The sequence below is a fragment of the Podarcis muralis genome, chromosome 2 (assembly GCF_964188315.1).
Source record: "Podarcis muralis chromosome 2, rPodMur119.hap1.1, whole genome shotgun sequence".
NCBI lineage: Eukaryota > Metazoa > Chordata > Lepidosauria > Squamata > Lacertidae > Podarcis > Podarcis muralis.
Genome location: NC_135656.1, coordinates 6,318,075 through 6,332,981, shown reverse-complemented (window position 1 = coordinate 6,332,981; position 14,907 = coordinate 6,318,075). Strand labels below are relative to the sequence as shown.

The window sequence follows — 14,907 nt, the reverse complement described above, 5'->3', positions numbered from 1 at the left end:
CGATAAACTTAGAAATATCTTTTTGCCATCTTTTGAGGCAATCATCCTCATTACTGGCGATTGTCCCATTACTGGGACTGTCTGGAAGAGAAAGAGCATTTTCGGCAGCACATTCATTTTTACCGCTGCAATTCTTCCTAGTAGGGAAAGGTTCATTCTCCTCCATATTTCTAAATTCCCTTTTATCTCAGACCATTTGTTGTTGTTGTTTAGTCGTTTAGTCGTGTCCGACTCTTCGTGACCCCATGGACCAGAGCACGCCAGGCACCTCTGTCCTCCACTACCTCCCGCAGTTTGGTCAAACTCATGCTGGTAACCTCGAAAACACTATCCAACCATCTTGTCCTCTGTCGCCCCCTTCTCCTTGTGCCCTCCATCTTTCCCAGCATCAGGGTCTTCTCCAGGGAGTCTTCTCTTCTCATGAGGTGGCCAAAGTACTGGAGCCTCAGCTTCACGATCTGTCCTTCCAGTGAGCACTCAGGGCTGATTTCCTTAAGAATGGATGCGTTTGATCTTCTTGCAGTCCATGGGACTCTCAAGAGTCTTCTCCAGCACCATAATTCAAAAGCATCAATTCTTCGGCGATCAGCCTTCTTTATGGTCCAGCTCTCACTTCCATACATCACTACTGGGAAAACCATGGCTTTAACTATACGGACCTTTGTTGGCAAGGTGACGTCTCTACTTCTCAAGATGCTGTCTAGGCCTGTCATTGCCCTTCTCCCAAGAAGCAGGCGTCTTTTAATTTCGTGGCTGCTGTCACCATCTGCAGTGATCATGGAGCCCAAGAAAGTAAAATCTCTCACTGCCTCCATTTCTTCCCCTTCTATTTGCCAGGAGGTGATGGGACCAGTGGCCATGATCTTCGTTTTTTTGATGTTGAGCTTCAGACCATATTTTGCGCTCTCCTCTTTCACCCTCATTAAAAGGTTCTTTAATTCCTCCTCACTTTCTGCCATCAAGGTTGTGTCATCTGCATATCTGAGGTTGTTGATATTTCTTCCGGCAATCTTAATTCCAGCTTGGGATTCATCCAGCCCAGCCTTTCGCATGATGTATTCTGCATACAAATTAAATAAGCAGGGAGACAAAATGCAGCCTTGCCGTACTCCTTTCCCAATTTTGAACCAATCAGTTGTTCCATATCCAGTTCTAACTGTAGCTTCTTGTCCCACATAGAGATTTCTCAGGAGACAGATGAGGTGATCAGGCACTCCCATTTCTTTAAGAACTTGCCATAGTTTGCTGTGGTCGACACAGTCAAAGGCTTTTGCATAGTCAATGAAGCAGAAGTAGATGTCTTTCTGGAACTCTCTAGCTTTCTCCATAATCCAGCGCATGTTTGCAATTTGGTCTCTGGTTCCTCTGCCTCTTCTAAATCCAGCTTGCACTTCTGGGAGTTCTCGATCCACATACTGCTTGAGCCTTCCTTGTAGAATTTTAAGCATAACCTTGCTAGCGTGTGAAATGAGTGCAATTGTGCGGTAGTTGGAGCATTCTTTGGCACTGCCCTTCTTTGGGATTGGGATGTAGACTGATCTTCTCCAATCTTCTGGCCACTGCTGAGTTTTCCAAATTTGCTGGCATATTGAGTGTAGCACCTTAACAGCATCATCTTTTAAAATTTTAAATAGTTCAGCTGGAATACCATCACTTCCACTGGCCTTGTTATTTGCAGTGCTTTCTAAGGCCCATTTGACTTCACTTTCCAGGATGTCTGGCTCAAGGTCAGCAACCACACTACCTGGGGTGTACGAGACATCCATATCCTTCTGGTATAATTCCTCTGTGTATTCTTGCCACCTCTTCTTGATGTCTTCTGCTTCTGTTAGGTCCTTACCACTTTTGTCCTTTATTATGGTAATCTTTGTACGAAATGTTCCTTTCATATCTCCAATTTTCTTGAACAGATCTCTGGTTCTTCCCATTCTGTTGTTTTCCTCTATTTGTTTGCATTGCTCGTTTAAGAAGGCCTTCTTGTCTCTCCTTGCTATTCTTTGGAAATCTGCATTCAATTTCCTGTATCTTTCACTATCTCCCTCACATTTTGCTTGCCTTCTATCCTCCGCTATTTGTAAGGCCTCGTTGGACAGCCACTTTGCTTTCTTGCAAAGTGGACCATCTCAGACCATACTTTTTCCTAATTGTCTTTATACACATTTATATTTCTTGTTGTTAACCACATCCCTAAATATTTTACTTTTTTTGGATTTCTATCTCAATGCTTTGGGCCAAATCTTTTTTCTCTTCCTCTTTTAAATTTTTAACTAATAATTTAGTTTTATTTCTATTTAATTTAAATCCTGCCACTTCCCCAAACTATTGAATTTTCTCTATTACTCTAAGGAGAGATTTTTTTTGAATCTTCTACTGTAATTACTAGATCATCAGCTATGGCTTTCAGCTTAAATTCATTTTTTCCAGTTTTTATCCCTTTAATATCTTTATCTGCTCTTATATTTCTTTCAAGTATTTCCAGGACCAATATTGGTGCTAACGGACATGCTTACCTAGTTCCTTTTTGTATTTTACATTCATTCATTATCACCTGATTTACAATTAATTTCGCAATTTGTTCCCTGTATATTGCTTGTATTCCTGTTAAAAATTTATATACACAATTAATTTCTTCAAGTAATTTTTTTCATGAAATCCCAGGAAACATTATCAAAAGCTTTTTTGGCTTTTTCTACCTGGCAGAAACCGTGCCTGATCTTGATGTATATATTCACCTTGATGTATATTTTTACCTAAGATTTTTTCATCCTATTTGCTAAAATGTTTGCAAATTAGTTCTTTGGATCTCAAACTTTTAGGCAGTAGAAGCAAGCTTTATTAACTACTATCATAATAAGCAAAGAAACAGCAACAGGTGCTAATATACAATTAAAGTACAGTTGTACCTTGGTTGCCAAACACTTTGGAACTTGTACATTTCAGCTCCTGAACAATCAAAAACTGGAATGATTTTCAAACGTCCGGTGCGGCTTCTGATTGGTTTCTGAATGTTTTGGAAGTCGAAGGGACTTCCTGAATGGATTCCGTTTGACTTCCAAGGTACAACTCTATATGAAAGAATACTCAAAGATAAAGTTGTGAAGCTGGCTCAGCTATCCGTCATTTTTGACGGAGACATTCCAGAAACCGGTGACGGCACCCCTCTTATCAGGCCAAAATATGCTTGGCACTTTACCTGGTCAGTCCAAACTGGAATCTTGTTGGATTGCTGCAGTTGGGGCCTTTTATAGCGTCCTGGAGCAGCTTTCCACCGTTTCTGTAGCAAGTGCTTTATGCTCTTGTCCTTTTTCCCATCCACTTCTAAGGGCACCTCCTTTGATTTCACACTTTGAAGTCAGAGCATGAGTTCAAGGTAGCCTTCCACTCATATTCCTCCTTATCTCTGCAGCTGGTTCAGAGCAAGGACACTTCCTTCTTTCCCATGCTGGCAGCTGCATCCCTTATCTCAGCCACCATATATAGAAATACAGTATAAGCTAAACTGAAAACAGGAACACCATCTACTGGCTTCCCCCCTGGAAATCTAACTGTAAAGCTTTTTCTTCAAAGCAATTCATACTGCTTGCAAAAGTTTGTTTGTTGCATTTTCTATTTTGCATAAACAAGCATCCACAGATTGTTGGCTCATTTGGACAACTGTAAAGGGTTTCTTCAAAGCAATCTATACTGCTTGAGCAGGTTTGGGCTGAATGCAGCTCATCACGAAGTCAACAATGGACGTTGGAAAGTAAAAGGCAGGAACATACAAGAGCTTTGCATCCCATCCTGCAGAGTAGCGAGTGCGAGGGGAGCAGGATGTCAGGGCATGTTCCATACAGTCAGTGACTAGGTGAAGCTTGCTGCTGGCAATGTTAATGGAATATTGGGCAATTTTGCAATCTGTGTGTGAGAAATATGAAACAAAACAGAAGTTAGTGCTGTAAATGTAGGGGGTAACCTAAATCTTTTGGGAGCTGAATGGACCGGTTGGCGTCTAGATACCTCTGCCTAGAAGAACTACCATATTTTTCGCTCTATAAGACGCACCAGACCACAAGACGCACCTAGTTTTTGGAGGAGGAAAACAAGAGAGAGAAAATTCTGAATCCCAGAAGCCAGAACAGCAAGAGGGGCCGCTGCGCAGTGAAAGCAGCAATCCCTCTTGCTGTTCTGGCTTCTGAGATAGCTGCGCAGCCTGCATTCGCTCCATAAGACGCACACACATTTCCCCTTTTTAGGAGGGAAAAAGTGAGTCTTGTAGAGCAAAAAATACGGTAAATCATAGCAGATGCATCTGGAACTATTTTGGAGGTTTCAAAACAGAACACATTCTCAAAAGATTTAAATCTACAATGGATGAACCTGTCCACTTTGGTTTCTCTCAGTTTCAATATCTCCAAAATCTTTGAGTTTGGTTCTCCTCATTTCAGTGTATGGTTTTTGAAAGTCATCAGCATTTCAGTTTTCACAATACAGTGGTACCTCGGTTTAAAAACTTAATCCGTTCCGGAAGCCTGTTCTTAAACCCAAACCGTTCTTAAACCGAGGCTTGCTTTCCCTAATGAGGCTTCTCACCGCCAGTGCCCTTCCACCATTCGGATTCCGTTCTTAGACCGAGGTAAAGTTCTCAAACCAAGACACAGTTTCCGGTTTTGTGGAATTTGTAAACCAAATCATTCTTAAACCGGGCTGTTCTTAAACTGAGGTACCACTTGTCAGGGAACTGACATCAGAGCGAGAAGCGGAGGCAGGGCTCCCGAGCGATGCCGGAGAGGGGACCAGCATGGGGGAAGGAATTCAAGGTAACACCAATAGAGAAGAGAGGGAGATGGAGGAATTGGAGACAGGGCTCCAAGACCCTTCACCCAAAACTAGTGGAGAGAGCGCTGGCACGCCCCAGCCTTCCCCTTACTTGCGCAGACACGTTCCACGCAGGGAACATAGGAGGAGACTCGGGGTCAAACAGCTTTTATGCTGGAAGAGGTTCAAGAAACGCCCACTGACGGATTCTGCAAGTGACTAACAGGTCACGGAGGGCAAGCTCTGACCCTAAGCATGGTTGGGCAAGCAAGCTAACTACATCTCAGGCCATTTACGCACAAGTAACCCCTCACAACCATTACACCACTGTATACACATTTTGGCAAACATTATTTCCTTGCATAGTGAATTTTTTTTATCGTGATCAATTTGCTTAGTGCATTTTGGTATATTATGTTCACTTTGTACACATAGTTAGTCTGGAGAACTTGTTGCTAAATCTAGAGGAGTTTGAATTCCTAAGCAGAGCTATGTATTGGTTAATGTATTGCTTCTTGAAGTGTGAATTGGGTATGTTTGCAGTAAAATGCAAACCATGCTGAAATCCCCTCCAAGTCTACTCACAGTTCTCCAAGTACTGTTTCCCATAGACTTCTTTGATGTCAGACGGCACTCGGTTCCATACATTCTTTAAATTCTCTAATGCTCTTGCAGCAATGGTTGTCTGGAAACCACCAGGTTCAATAATGCTGACTTGGACTCCAAAAGGATGGAGCTCTTGCCTGAAATGCAGAGGAACAAAAGAAGAAACATCATTGCCTGCTGAGTCATAGGAATGCAGGAATGCAGGTCAGGAACTTGGGTCCATGGATAGGTACATCTTTCTTTTTAAAAAAAGAAAATTGAGGAGAAAGAAAAGATGGAAATGCAGCTCCCCTGCCTTCTGCCCTCTTGCAGGAGCCAGGATACGCCCTACCCAAGAGAGGATTGTGTATGACACAGCACCAGTTGTATTAAGAGACAGTCATGAGGACATGCTTCAAAGTCTAGCTCAGGGGTTGTCAACCTGGTCCCTACCGCCCACTAGTGGGTGTTTCAGGATTCTAGGTGGGCGGAAGGGGGTTCTACGGCACAAGCTGAATCCTCCTTCCTTCCAGCACTGGTGGGGGGTAAGGAAATTTTACCATCAAGAAAGATGCATTGGTGGGCGGGAGGTATGAAAAGGTTGACTACCCCAGTCTAGCTGGGACTTGCTTCAAAGTCTCGCTGATACATCAAATGCCTTCCTGAAGGGAGACCTTAACCTAGTGGGGGAAAGTTGCTGCAGAGAGCAAGGAGCCTTTTCTGCCAGGGCTGCTTCCCACCCTCCTCCCTGCAGCCTCTGCCATCTCTGCCCAGTCTTCTTGTTAAGAGGAACAAGGCAGGTCACTTGTAGCAAAGGAACAAGACCCTGTTCTTTGGGTTCTGGGACCCCTTGTTTTAAAAAAGGAGCAATTAAGGGTTTTACCAAACCTCCTTTGTGCAGAAGAAGATTACAGTGCAAACAACCCCGAGAAGATGCCACACAGAATTTCTCTCCAAATGCTACACATTCATGGCTTAGTTGTCAGCATCCATGTATCCCTCCCTCCCTCTCTCTCTCTCTCGTTTATTAATTTTATGATAACAAAAAAACAACAACACTCATCACAATCAAAAATTTAAACCATAAAACTTGATTGACATCCCTCCACTCCCCCTCCTGGTTCCATTATTTTATACAGATTCATGCATGTCCATAAAATCTTATATTCTTAATCCCATTTTAAAACCTTATTCATCTTATTACAAGTGACTTTTAGAAGTTCAACTAATGTAGAAACCTATACACAAAGCTTACAAAGTATGCATTAAACATTACCCCTTAAAAAAAAAAATCCATGTCTTTTCTTTCTTGGGTTTCAAATTATCTAATATGTCCTGCATAGTTCATTAATTTATTTTGCCAATATTCTTTATTTTCTTTGGTGGTGGCTTCTTCCTCCTACAGTGGTACCTCGACTTACAAACGGCTCAGGTTACAAACTCCGCTAACCTGGAAGAGTTACCTTGAGTTGAGAACTTTGCCCCAGGATTAGAACGGAAATCGTGTGCTGGCGGCACAGCAGCAGCAAGAGGCCCCATTAGCGAAAGCACGCCTCTAGTTAAGAACAGTTTCAGGTTAAGAACGGACCTCTAGAACAAATTAAGTTCGTAACTAGAGGAACCACGTTATAGGGGTGGGTTGGTCTTGGCCTGGCATCCACTCTCCAGTGCAGGAACAGAGTCTTTTGCTCAATAAATCCATTAAGTCCTGTCCTTCCAAAATTATAGTGTCTGTTTTTTTAACGAAAAACATTTTCCACATTCTCTTCAAATCTTTCTATGTCACTTCCCAGGTCTTCTTAATAACTTTACATTGCCACCACATATAGTAGCCTCCCATACCTTTTGCCCTCCCTTCCTGTTTTGTCTCCATCACAGTCAAATCCTCCCAAATCAATTCACACAAGGTGCCATTTTTGTCGTGGACCACCCTTACTTTCCCTTGCATTTTCCTCCAACCTCCCACCTCAGCCTTTCCAACCTTGGTGGTTTGTACATTCACCACTTTAAATTGTCTCACAGCCTCTGAGAGTAAATTAGTATTTTCCCAAATTTGACAAGCTGCCTTATCAACGCTTTCCACTGTCCGTCTGCCATATCATGGAAACCTGGACATTGGCATGCATGTATCTCAAAAGAGAATGGAGTGTGTTGGCTATTTGCAGTTTAGTAGCGCTGCAGAGAGCTTGCTGGGGAGACCATGCAAAACAAGGAACTCAAAAATAACAAAACAAAAACTCCTTTTACACTAAAGATAACAACAACAAACATGACCCAACCACCAACCCATCCCCCAGGGTAATGGGAGACCTAGGTGCTGCTCCTTATATACTATACCCAATTGCTGACACAGCTTAATTAACATGACTTAGCAGCACCTGCTATGTTTCACAGCTGTAAAGCTGGGTCTCGTTGTTTTCCTCTGGCCCTTGATCTGGCCCCTTAAAGACATACACATCGGGTGGAACAATGATGAACCTCCACATTTAAAGAAACCATTCAACAGAGTGTGCCTCTGCGAGCGAAGTCAAACCGCAGTGTTAGCAGTGACCTCCGTGCTACGTGAGCCTGGGCAGTGCATATGTGCAGATAACTGCTCAGTCCCACATCTTGATAATTAAGTGGTACGTAAATAGTTGGAAAAAGCACACACTTTTCAACATGGTAATGAACATTTCTATAAAGCATGTTGGGCCCAAACTATTCTAAGGAAAACAGGGGGACCTCTATAGCATGTTCACCATTAATGAGAAGGTCCTGGACTGAGAGCCACACATCCAATTGTGGGCTTGTGATTTGAAAAGTTTGGTTCAAGGCCAGATGTGGGCATAGCCTGTGCCTGGATACCTTCTTTTTTTCTTTTTCTTTTTTTGAAAAGTTTTTATTATTAAAATAATTCAGCATTAATACACACATATTGCGAATATACAAGCATACTGTTATGTACTGAGTGAATAGGATCCAAACTGCAGCAGTCTGATTGGTCCTAGAACAATAGGATCCAAAAGGCAGCAGTCTGATTGGTCCTTGAACAATAGGATTCAGAATGCAGCAGTCTGATTGGTCCTAGAAGAATGCAGCAGTATGATTGGTTGGCAGGAACTACCCAATCATGCTCCAGATAGAAGTGAATCCACAACCTGATTGGCTTACAGTAGAATTCCGGAATTAGCCAATCATGTGCAGCCCATTGTGTAAATAATGTATATAAAGGAGATACTTTGAGGGGACTGGCATTCATTCCTCCTCACCACTATGAGCTGAATAAAGAGCATGAAATCACTTTGCGACTCTGAGTATATTTCACATACAAACATACATTTCATACAATCCTTAAAAATGTTCAAACATACCTACACTCAATCCCACAGATAATTCCTTTTCCCATCACCGTCCACCACCCCTCACCCCACCTTTGTGTTAGACTTCCAATCTACTCAATTGCAATTTCTATCCACTTCTGTTACTTTCTTTCACACACCTTTAACCTAATTTCATGCTTCTTTTTCTATTACACATTGTTATCCATCTTAGTATTTCAGTATTTAAAACGGAACTTGTTTATTCTAATAGGAGTTCTGATTTTGCAAGTATCCTTTAAACAACTTCCAGTCCCTGTCTATCTTCTCTTTTGAGATCCTTCCTGGATACATTCATCTCAAGTTGTGCGAGTCTTGGGCAAAGTCCTGGGCAGCTGCCATATTTCCCAGCTCTTTCTTCCCTGCAGCCCACTTTCCCCAGACTTAGCAACTAAACCAAGAGGACTCGCATCAGCCACTTCCAGCCTGGCAAGTGATTAGGGAGTATGGCAGATGTTGCACTAAAGTAAGCAAAAGAAGACATTAAAGAGCTGCTGTTTTTACCTCAGGCTGTCAGAGAAGGCTTCCACACCAAACTTGGATGGGCAGTAACCACCTCCAAAGACTGCCAGTCGTCCACTCGTACTGGAGATGTTGACCACCCTCCCTCTGGCTCTCCTCACCAGAGGCACCATGTGTAGCGTCACATCAATCATCCCAAGAAGGTTGACATTGATCACCTTTGCAAAGTCATCTTTGGTCAGCCATTCATTGGGACCTGATGGTAGAGCTGTGCCTGCATTGTTCACCAAGCCCCAAAGCCCTGTGAGAAAGAACAGGTGTTTTTTCCTATTAGCAACCGTAACCTACATGAATTTAGCTGCCTCTCTCACTGGATTTAGTGTAACTGGAGGGAGGGAGTTAGGGAAAGGGGGAGAGAAAGAGAGAGAAATGGAAAGTGGACAGGCAGGAGAGAGGCAGCAGCTCTGGTAGAGATGGGAGGGAGGAGCTGAGCTCAGCAGAAGAAGAGGAGGGGGAAAGAAAGCAAGGCAGACATAAGGGACAACTGACTTTCGGGGTTGGTGTGTTGTGCGACAAGCACACAGAGTGCAATGAGATTGAGTGTTTGGGGGGAGGGGAGGCTCGGTTAATTTGATTGTACACAGGTTGTACATTGACAATAAAGGTATTATTATTATTATTATTATTATTATTATGCAGCATTTTCCCTTAAAATAAGGGACAATCTCCTATTACAAGGGACAAGTGGAAACCCCACCAAGACACACAGGTCACCTGGCCAAGCTGCTGCTGAGAACCCTCCTTGTGGGTGGGCAGAGGTGAGGGCAGAGAAGAAGTGAGAGGCAGTTTCTCCAGCCAAGCCAGCAATGCCTTCCTTGTAACAGCGGAGCAGACATTTGTGTATGCCTGGCAGCGGTGAAAGCAAGACTTGCAAAGGATGAGATCCGGGAAAGGACTTTGCTAATTTGCCCAGCAGCTACAGTGGTGGCAGGCTGCTGATTTGCATACAAGCCCCCCCCCCCCAATTCATTGTCAATCACAATGAAAAAGCTTGCTTGCTTTTCTCTCCCTTGCTTTCCTGCCCAGCAGTAGCATGGGGGGGTCTGCCTTTATAGGGGGGGCATAGGGCAGCATGGGGGTCTATAGTGTGGCACAGTGGCTGCTGTGTGTTGTGGGTTGGGATTCTGGGGATGCCACGCTGCTGCTGCCCTGCATTCAGAAACTCCTCACGCAGCAAAACGCCAAAAGTGATACAGTACAGTGGTACCTCGGGTTACATACGCTTCAGGTTACAGACGCTTCAGGTTACAGACTCCGCTAACCCAGAAATAGTACCTCGGGTTAAGAACTTTGCTTCAGGATGAGAACAGAAATTGTGCTGGGGCAGCAAAGCAGCAGCAGAAGGCCCCATTAGCTAAAGTGGTGCTTCAGGTCAAGAACAGTTTCAGGTTAAGAACGGACATCTGGAACAAATTAAGTACGTAACCAGAGGTACCACTGTATTTAAAAAGTAACCAAAAGAACAAAAAAATGCCCATGCCCTTCTCTGTTAAATTTGCATTCTATTTTCACATCATTCTTCTTCTTTCCCCTTTGCAGTTAAAACAATCAATTCTCTTTGCCCACATCAAGAGCTTGACTGAGCTTGGGAACCCCAAAGACTAGAGAAAATATCTGTCAAGCTGGAGTGTTGTTTCCACTTTTCAATTCAGCATCCTTGACAAACGACAATTCCAGGGATTCCCAGAGGGGGTGTCCCATGTTCTCAGGCACCAAATATCTGGAGCTGGCTCTGAGATCTATTATTGAATGCTGATAATGATTATCTCTAAGGTATTTTCTGAATTGTTATGCTTATTCTTCCTATTACACGTTGTGAGCCACTTTGGGCACAATTATGTGGGGAAAGTGGCCTACAAATGAATACAGAGAGGCAATTCTAATCCCCCTCCCACCAATAGCACAGAGGCAGCACGAGGAAGATAGAGATTCACCTTTGCTTCCAATGCACCCTTTCACCCACTCCGTCGCTGCCGCCACACTCTCTGTGCTGGTGACATCCAGAATGGAGGTTTTCAAGCGCTCTGAGGTGACCTTGTCCAGCTGCTCTGCCCCCTTCTGCGTGTGACAGGCTGCCAGCACCCGCAGGCCCCGGGCATCCAGCTGCCTGGCAAGTAGGTTTCCAAAGCCAGAGTCACACCCCGTGATGAAGACAAATTTCTCCGTCAGGTTCTCCACCTTCTGTCTCTCCTGGTACCATTGGCGAAGGAAGTAAAGCCCCAGCAGGGCAGCCAGGTAGAGCCACATGGCTGAAACCTGCAGGGAAAAAGAATTCAAGCATTAGGAAGCATACACGCCCCTGGCAGGACTTGGAGGGGCAAAAGTCGAATCCCTACTCCACCACAGAGCTCAGCGGGAGACCTTCTATGTTGCCACTGCTGAATTTCGCCTCCCTTGCAGTGTTGTTGAGGGAAAGGAGAATTTTTGCATGGTGCAATGAGCTGCTTGGAGCAGAGGCAGGCTGAAAGAATAACAGGTCTAGCAAGCTGATCAGAAGTTAACATAATGACTTGCATGTACCTTTTAAAGTTCTGAACTTTTTCTGGAAATGTTTCTCGGCCTTTAAAGGGTGCCCAGGAAGAAGAAATTCAGGAAGTGAAGCTTCCTCTCTCCCCCAGCCTGAAGCTTAAGAAAAGTGTCACCTACTGAATATTAGCTTGAAATAAAGTTGTTATAAGGACATGTTAGTGGAGACAGGAAGTTACTATCATGTATAATTGAAAAGGGAAGATTCAGGTAGGTAGCTGTGTGGGTCTGACGCAGTCAAAATAATAATAAAAAAATGTTCAGTAGCTCCTTATAGACCAACTAGGTTTGTTCTGGTATAAACTTCCGTGTGTCTGCACACTTCTTACACATCCACACGAAAGCTTTTCCAAAACAAACTTAGTTGGTCTATAAGGTGCTGCTGGACAATTTTTATTTTACTTTATTTTGAAAAGGGAAGAGACAGACCTGCAGCTGGTTAGAGGAAAGGCTCTCAGCTTCAGTTGTGTGGCAGGAAAAGCCGTGCTTCCTTCTCCCGTTCGCAGTTGCTCCTTTTCTGCCTGCTGCTGTTTTTCATACTCTACTGGCTGCAAAGGGAACTCCTCCCTTCTGGCAATGATTGGTGAAACTTAACTGCCTTCTTTAAACTAATTAGGAAATCTGTTGGTGAGGGAATGTATGGATAGAGCAGATAAATCATTTGTCTAGAGCAAGAAGAAAGCCTGGGGTTGAGAGTAACTTTCTTGCGGAAGCACATCCCTCCTTCTGATAGAAAGATGGGCAGAGTGCTTGTAAAATTACATTTCAACTAGAGTAGGAAGGGTGAGGCTGGACCCGGCCAGCTTGCTTTGGTGCATGAATTCTAGTACATATATAGAGAAAGACTCCACAAATGACTTTTAAAGATTTATTTATATATATTAATACTCCACCCTCCCCGGCCAAGACCGGGCTCAAGACGGCTAACATCAGGTATAAAAGCAATTGATTAAAATACAACTTGAACAGGATTCAAGTACAACTTAAAATGCAGCCTCATTTCAGTGGAAGCCCAGATCAAAAACTCTTTGGGGGGAGGAAACATCAAATCTTCACCAAGGCCAACTATCCAGACTGGTCCTCCATGGGCCAGAAAAAAGTCAGGGAAATCCCCAAATAGGAGTTCCATCACAGAAGTAAAAGGAAAGAGGGGGAGGGGTCAGGCTGATTCCAAGCCAAAGGCCAGGCAGAACAACTCTGTCTTACAGGCCCTGCGGAAAGAAATCAGATCCCGCAGGGCCCTGGTCTCATGAGACAGAGCGTTCCACCAGGCTGGAGCCAGTGTTGAAAAGGCCCTGGCCCTGGTTGAGGCCAATCTGACTTCCTTAGGGCCCGGGATCTCGAGAGTGTTGCTATTTATGGACCTTAAGGTCCTCCGCGGGGCATACCAGGAGAGGTGGTCCCGTAGGTTTCCTTTCTGCTGCTGGTGTGCAGAAAGAGCGGTTAGAATGATTTGCAACCTGCATATTAGAAATAAACTAATGAAATATTAGACCTGTAACAACACAGGAGACAAATTTAATCTTCTGGGGAAAGATTGCCTTCTGGGCATCTCTTCCTATCAGTTGCAGAGCTTCATGCTCCAGCACCGGGGGGCAAAGAGTAGACGGGGTCCTGGGGGCGTGGTGCCCAGCTAGGGCAGGGGGGCAGCCGCAATGGCACCCCACCGGGATTGCGCTGCCAGGGGCAGCACACTCCCCCCGCACTCCTCTTCCTCCGCCAGTGCTCCCTATGATAGCTAAATCAAATGAGGAACATCTGGAACTATTTTGGATGCCAAAGAAAATAACTTTCCACATGGCTAAATTTTTGTCAGTTCGCTTATTGTTTACATAGTGTGGATGTCAATAACTTGGAGTGCTGAAACCATTGAGAACTGAAAGGCATGATAGATAGATGATAGATAGATAGATAGATAGATAGATGATAGAGATGATAGATAGATGATAGATAGATAGATAGATAGATAGATAGATAGATAGATAGATAGATAGATGATAGATGATGATAGATAGATAGATAGATAGATGATAGATAGATAGATGATAGATAGATAGATAGATGATAGATAGATAGATAGATAGATGATAGATAGATAGATGATAGATAGATTAGATTAGATAGATGATAGATAGATAGATAGATAGATAGATAGATAGATAGATAGATAGATAGATGATAGATAGATAGATAGATAGATGATAGATAGAGATGATAGATAGATGATAGATAGATAGATAGATAGATAGATGATAGATAGATAGATAGATAGATAGATAGAGATGATAGATGGATAGATGATAGATAGATAGATAGATAGATAGATAGATAGATAGATAGATGATAGATAGATAGATAGATAGATAGATAGATAGATAGATGATAGATAGATAGATAGATAGATAGATATAGATAGATGATAGATGATAGATAGATAGATAGATAGATGATAGATAGAGATAGATGATAGATGATAGATAGATAGATGATAGATAGATAGATAGATAGATAGATAGATAGATGATAGATAGATGATAGATGATTAGATAGATAGATAGATAGATGATAGATAGATAGATAGATAGATAGATAGATAGATAGATAGATGATAGATAGATAGATAGATGATAGATAGATAGATTAGATAGATAGATAGATAGATAGATAGATGATAGATAGATAGATAGATAGATAGATAGATGATAGATAGATAGATAGATAGATGATAGATAGATAGATGATAGATAGATAGATAGATAGATAGATGATAGATAGACAGACAGATAGATAGACAGATAGATAGAGATTGATAGATGATAGATAGATAGATAGATGATAGATAGATAGATAGATAGATAGATAGATAGATAGATAGATAGATGATAGATAGATAGATATAGATGATAGAGATAGATAGATAGATGATAGATAGATAGATAGATAGATAGATAGATAGATGATAGATAGATTAGATAGATAGATAGATAGATAGATAGATAGATAGATAGATAGATGATAGATAGATAGATGATAGATAGATAGATATATAGATAGATAGATGATATAGATAGATAGATCAGTGTTTCCCAACCGGTGTTCCGCGGCACACTAGTGTGCC

General features: G+C 42.7%; 1 protein-coding gene across 2 annotated transcripts; it reads right to left on the bottom strand.

Moving 5' to 3' along the window:
- Positions 1 to 2,810: 2,810 nt before the first annotated feature.
- LOC114592987 (retinol dehydrogenase 7-like) lies at positions 2,811 to 12,351 on the bottom strand. 2 transcript variants are annotated; one of them, XM_028721444.2, is made up of 5 exons: positions 12,219 to 12,351; positions 11,198 to 11,519; positions 9,246 to 9,504; positions 5,383 to 5,540; positions 2,811 to 3,897 (listed from the first exon to the last, which is right to left on the bottom strand). In XM_028721444.2, exons 2-5 carry the CDS (start codon positions 11,508 to 11,510, stop codon positions 3,680 to 3,682), a joined length of 948 nt encoding a protein of 315 aa, XP_028577277.2. In that variant the 5' UTR covers positions 11,511 to 11,519; positions 12,219 to 12,351; the 3' UTR covers positions 2,811 to 3,679. The 2 variants fall into 2 exon arrangements, with proteins under 2 accessions (XP_028577277.2, XP_077779940.1); XM_077923814.1 differs by lacking the exon at positions 12,219 to 12,351 and adding an exon at positions 11,625 to 11,713.
- Between the last annotated feature and the right edge of the window lie 2,556 nt (positions 12,352 to 14,907).